Source organism: Apis dorsata, unplaced genomic scaffold (assembly GCF_000469605.1).
Source record: "Apis dorsata unplaced genomic scaffold, Apis dorsata 1.3 scaffold_616, whole genome shotgun sequence".
In the NCBI taxonomy this organism is placed as follows: Eukaryota; Metazoa; Arthropoda; class Insecta; order Hymenoptera; family Apidae; genus Apis; species Apis dorsata.
This window is the reverse complement of record NW_006263812.1, coordinates 80,863-87,435: the sequence shown is the minus strand read 5'-3', so window position 1 is coordinate 87,435 and position 6,573 is coordinate 80,863. Positions and strand designations below refer to the sequence as shown.

At 42.2% G+C, this 6,573-nt stretch overlaps 1 protein-coding gene across 1 annotated transcript in view; it reads left to right on the top strand.

Moving 5' to 3' along the window:
* The first annotated feature begins 38 nt into the window (after window positions 1–38).
* The window catches only part of LOC102672629 (growth/differentiation factor 8-like), a 13,101-nt gene continuing 6,566 nt past the window's right edge, over window positions 39–6,573 (top strand). Inside the window, exon 1 of the mRNA XM_006621203.2 lies at window positions 39–638. Coding sequence (XP_006621266.1) covers window positions 266–638 — 373 coding nt within the window. The 5' untranslated portion in view covers window positions 39–265. The remainder of the gene's footprint in view (window positions 639–6,573) is intronic.

Genomic DNA, 6,573 nt, shown 5'->3' with positions numbered 1-6,573 from the left:
GAGGAGGAGGAGGAGGAGGAGGAGGAGGAGGAGAAGGAGAAGGAGGAGAAAGAGACGAGGAAAAGGGACAAAATATACGAATTTTTAATTCGCGCGAGATAAAAAAGGAAGGAGACAGGAGTAAAGGGCGAACAGCCCTTTGGAAGCGTGGGGAAAAATTAGGAGAAAAATCGTCAAAGTACAGCGATGAGGTGGAATATTTGATCGCTCGGTTTGCGAGGGAAACCGATTGTAACTAATCCGACTAAGAGCGACCTTGAGCAAAATGGTCAGGGGGGTGGTGTTACTAGTCTTGCTAGTTCTCTTCGGTGCCTTCGACGTTCCTGGCATCGAGAGGGTTCGTGTTAGATATCTGGCTAATGCTGGTAACACCTGTAACGCTTGTAGAATGCACGAGGAGATCAGAGCTCTCAGCCTCAAAGCCATCAAGGAACAAATTTTGAACAAGCTGGGCTTGAAACAAGCTCCAAACATGACGGGTAGAGCTCTGCCAAGAATTCCGCCGATTTCCAAGTTGATGGATATGTACGGGATGCAAGCTGATCAACCTCAACCTCTCGAGCCCGGTATCTCGCACCACGAGGAGATCGACGAGTATGCTGCCAAAACGGAGAGCGTCTTCGCCCTGGCGCAACCTCGTAAGTTTCTTCAAAATTTTCCCTTTCTCCGATCCTTCCAATCGGAATATTTCCCTTCTTGTCATTGCGATTGCGATGCATGATTCCAAATGGGGGAGGAGGATATAAAAAAAAAAGGAAAAAAAAAAAAATACAAATTTCATTAAATTTTTCTCCCATCGTTTCCACGTATATATACCATTTTTTCGTTATTTCGTTCGGAGATAACGAGGATGATTTACGAGGATAATATCGATATTAAAAAAAATCGATTTCATTAGAAGAAGAAGAAAAAAGAAAAGAAAATAAAGAAAATATCGTTTCCACTTTGGTATAAAGTTGTTATTAATTATCAACTCGCAATTCTAATCATCACACGCATCGCGTGTTGCAACTGTCGTATTTTTCCTTGCAACATTAATTAAATTAACCTTTTCAATTTGACGAATCGTTCATTTTGTTTATCCACCATATAATTCGTAACATTGTAGTTTAAATTGGAACGCGTCTAATTGCGAACATCTCGTTTGATCAAATTTATCCAGATAAAGATTATGTAACTTTACCTCATTAACGAAATTACGAATACATCGAGGAGCAAAATTAGAGTAGCGAGATTAACTCTCTTCGTTACCCCCATCTAACAACGCATTGCACGATTCGATTCGTATCGTACGATTTAAATTTCTAAGATACGAAACGCGCGTATTTAGATTTTTCTCGCTCGTCCCACTTTCTCGCGAACGCGAAGAAACCGGAGAAGAAATAAGAATTAGATTCGAAATTCGATCGTGCTCGGTCGATCGCGTCCAACTTTACTTTTCCAGTTCGAAATTATAGTAACGGCAAAATTGGCCGAAAGACCGTGATCGCGGCAACGCATCGCGATCGATCCGTTTAATTCCATGCAATCGTCTGTTAATTTTGTTGTTTGGCCGTTATAATTTGCCTCGTTTTATTCGACTCGATTTAATTGGATTTTCGAATAAAAGTTTACTCGTGTTAGATATACGTACGTGTACGTTATACGAAAACAAAGTTGCAAGGCACAGAGAAGATGGATGGAAAAGTATAGCATCCTCGAGGCAAAGATACTCTTTACTCTTTTCAACGTATACCACGTAATAATCACGTTAAAGCTGTAACCTGTGTTTAGGATTGTTTTTTCTCACATGTATACACGCATCCCTTCTTCCCTCCTCCCCCCCTCCATGTATCCGAGAGGAATCAGGGTCTTCCTCTTTCAAGAAGCAAAAATTTCGATCGAGAACCGCACGAAGCCGATTATTTTCGAACGATCTTAAATTTAATGGCCAATTTATCTACGATCGTTGGTTGACAGGATTCGCATGAAACACGACAGGCTATCTTCGACCGCGTTCTTAGCCGTCTGGTATCTTGTGATTACAGGTGCTTGCGAGAACTTTTAAGCGAGTTGTTATTGCATTACCGTATAATTATAGGGCCATTGTCAGTAGACGATCAAGAGAAATGACCTGTTAGCGATTCTTTGTCGGCAATCTCGAGTGCTGTTATACGATCAAATTTTTGCCCGGATAATTGTAAAAATAAGCCCACTCCTTTATTAACTCGTTCCTTCTCGATATTCTGTGACATTTTGCATTTACCAATAAGTTTTCTTTTTCTTTTTCTTTTTTTTTCTTTTCTTTTTTTTGCAAGATTTCGTTAATTCCTTTACCACCGGGATCACGTAAATATCACTTCATAACCGTTACGGAATATTAAAAAACGCGAGAAACGTCGATCGAATGGTTTAAAAAATCACACGTTACACGCATATAATAATACGGTTTCGTGCCGGGAAGATTAGCAAAGACGATCTCAAGTAAGTAAGAATGACTACAACCAATGATCGATACGTTCGTTGGAACGTCAGAGATCAAATCTCCGTATAATATCCGTAGCACGTGGTACTAGATGTTGCGAAGCGCGTGTGATTCATCTCGTGAACGCGTCTCTCTGTTTTATCGAGGAGCGCAAAAACTAGAAGAAAAGAAGAAATTTTAGCGAAAGTTTAGAAACGATTGGAACGAGAGAGAGAGAGAGAGAGAGAGAGACAGATGAGATATAGCGGCGATGCCAATGCCAATGCCGATCCCGATCCCGATCCCGAAAGCCAGCCATCCGATTCGTAAAGGGTTATCACTTCAGGTCGCGTACATATATATCGCTTTTTTTTTTTCCAACGGTCCAAAAATATTCGACCACTCGTTCGTACAAACGTTTTTCGTCTTTCTTTCGCTCTCCGTCCCGCCCGCTCTCTTGCTTTTTTCCATATTTCTCTGTATTTCTCTCGAAACGACCACCTCCCCCCCTCCTTCCACCGCATTCTCCTCTTTTCCTTTCCGCTTCTCTTCGCTCTCTCCCCTCTCCTCTCCCCAAACTACATACGAGCATGCGTGTCCACACCCACACGATGTACCGTCCTTTATCTCTTTCTCTTCGTTCGATTCTTTTTTTCCCCTTCGATTTCTCCCCCCTCCCCACCCTCTCCCTCTTTTTTTTTGCGCGAATGTCGGCATTCTTCTCTGTATATACACCCAATTCCCCTTTCTTCCCCGTTCTTCGACCGTTCGTTGATTCGCGATCTTTTTTCCACCGTTTTCGTTCGTCCCATCGTCTCCTTATTTTTCTTTTGCCCACAGTCTTCCCACAGCCGGTTCCCCCTTTTCTCGAATTCCTTTTACCTACTCTCTTCGTTCCATTTTTCCTCTCTTCTTTCCGTGTCCACCACCTAGTACCATCTCTTCTTCTTCTTCTTCTTCTTCCTCTTCTTCTTCCTTCTCCTCCTCCTCCTCCTCTTCTTCTTCTTCTTCTTCTTCTTCTTCTTCTTCTTCTCCTTCTTCGGACGAAACGACCATCGAATTTTTTTGCTCCTCGACCTCGAAAGAAGATCGATCGATCTTTGTCACTCGACGCGGCAACAGTCGGTCGATTGCTCCTGCTGCTGCTGCTGCTGCTGCTGCTGCGATTCGATGCGATCGACTATGTATCCCTTATTTTTTCGTATTCCATCCGTTTCAACGTTTCGAACCTCGATTGAAATCTAAACCGGGAGGGAAATACGTTTGTATCGACGTTTCGGACGAATGCTTGGCTAACTGGTGTACGTTATCGAAGAAACGTAACGAACAGATGATGTAAGATAAATTAGAACCGGAAATTCATAGTTGGATTCTACAACATAGTTGCTGCGCTCGCATTTTGCGTTCGAAAATCTTCCATTCCCGATAAGAATTCGTTAACGTTTGCCGTAAAATCGTGCAAAACACGATTTGCTGCTGACGCGACGCTTTCAAATTTGCAACGACGAGCAACGATATTTTTTTTCTCGATTTTCTCGAGCGACGATCCTCGATTCCGTGAACGAGAATTCCTACGTTTTTTCGATCATTCGTATCGGAAAATCGTTATTGATCGAATTCGTGGGAACGGAATTGTTCGTAAAAACGAAGTTAAAACCGATCGATACTCGATATTCGATTACGGAGAGAGAACGGAAGGGATTCGCGTGGAATGGAAGAAGAGAATGGGTCCAGCGATCGATGCGATGCACGAAACGTTGGCTGCGCGAATTCCAAGTAAGTAAGTAGACACGAACGACGAACCGGCCTCGATCCGCTACGAAGGTCACGGTCGCTGCACAGCCTAGGTCAGGCCCATCGCTTATTATCGCGTTAAGGCTGTCTCTGAAAGTGACAGGCCGCTGTTAGAACTCTCGTATTTTCGGACACCCCCAACTCTCCTATCGCGTATTTCTTTCCTAATCGGAGACGTCGTCCTCGTCGTCGTTCCTTCAATGTAACGCGGATCATACTCCGCCCTCCTTCTCCGCTCTCCTCTCATCTCGTTCTCCTTCCTCTTTTCAATCTTTTACCATCGTTTTCGATTATATCGACTCATATCGATGTAAATAACGAAACGATATGCAATAAATGAATTTAATTATCGATCGTTCGCACCGCTTGCGGGAGGAGAGAGAGAGAGAGAGAGAGAGAGAGAGGAAAGAACGAAACGAGACGCTTTTTTCTCCCTCTCTCTCTCTCTCTATCGTATCACGCATATACGCGCGATATAATTGGATCGGTATCTCGTTATATTTTTGACGCGATATACTACTACCGTGTGTGGTAGATACGTATCTACTTTACTTATATATACACACGCATCAGTCTTGGTGAAATTAATAAATCTGAAATGGATATATTAAACCGTTGGATAATGATAGCGTAGATAGTAGCACTGCGGTCAGCATACTCGCAGACAGGCGCCATTCCATCAGTGACTCTCAATTCGTTACGGTTTCTTTCGGTTTTACGAGTGAAACGTTTCGAAAAGCGAGAGATTAGAGAATACTGGAGCAAATTGTTCGCATGCCGCCCGTTCGATCCATCTTCTGTGCGTGTTACGCCCAAACATTTGGGGGAGGAGGGAAGGGGGGAGGGAGATGGCTCGAAATTCTTCGTTTTTTTCAATTTTTACAACCTTCCTGAAGTCGTAACTCGTCTCCAAAATCCAATCCGTAATAAATATTTATTCGGCTTATAAACTTTCCCCCTCGTTCCCCGGATCAAATCCGACGGAAATGAAAAATTGTTATTCGATCCGATTCGTGAACCGATTCTCGAACGAGAGAGAATCGGAAGAGATGAAAATTTTCGCGAAATTTAATTGGAAAAAGAAGAAGAAAAAAAACAGAAACGAGAGCAGAAAGCACGAAAAAGGAAAAACAAAGAAAAGAAAAAAAAGAAAAAAAAATGGACGATCGAGTGCGAGGGTGGAAAATGGGTGGATGAAGTGGAAAACGAGTAAGGAAGGGGGCGAAAATCGAAGGTGAGACGATCGACTTGAAGATTATCGCGCAAGATCTAATTTGATCGGTGCGCGGATAGATACGTTCGATATTGATCGATCGATCCAGCCCCGCGAGCTATAAAACGTCGATCTACAAAACCAGTTTGTCGTGTTCCTAACTCTCGCGAAGATATTAACAGCACGAATCTCGATGCAACGTTGCAACGCGAGTGTGTTTAAAAACTTATTACAGTTATATAACAATTCGATGAGTATTATCGTCAACTGTACATACAGTATCATAATATTAGATCAATATCGATCAGTGTCGAATTACCGGGCTCTACCTTACGCAAATTTTCATTTCATCTTACGTTTAACATAAACTGTTAAATTTCTTTATAATAATAATGATAATAATAATAATAACAATAATAATAATTCTTTCCTTTTCTTCCATCATTGATTGAAAATTATTTCGATCTTCGCGTACAACGTTTATACACGTATCGAGACATATTTATATTCCGTAACGAATGAATCGCGATACACGCGTCCTTCTCTTTCTTCTTATTCATTCGGCTATTTATCTAAAACTCCGTTATTTCTTTCTCCTCTTGTTTTTCAACTTTCCGTTTCAAGACGAACAACACGTTTGATTTCGAATGCACGCGATACGCGATAAAGCAGGTTCGTAACCGTAGGTAGGATTCGGGCCCTTTATTTACGGGAGACGAAAAAAAAAAAAAAAGAAAAGAAAAGAAAAAGAAAAAGAAAAAGAAAGAAAGAAAAAGAAAGCAAAAAGAAAGAAAAAGGAGGAAAAGAAAAAAGAAAAAGGACGAAGGAGCGTGTATATTGTTGATGGGGGAAGGGGAGGGGAGGGGAGGGGAGGAACGCGTGACCCAAATGCGAATTTTATCGAGTTACGCCGTGTTATAATGTCGAAGTGCATTTTCTATTGCAGGCTGGTTTCGACACGCGATGTAAATTACTCGAGGGCGGCAATTTTTACATCCGGTTTTGCCGTGAACGCGCAACCCTCCCGATACCCGATACGACGATTCCAACATTCGACGCGGAAAACACGGTTTCGTTGGACGAGTAGCGGAAACGCGATAACTATTCCCAGATAAACTCTAGG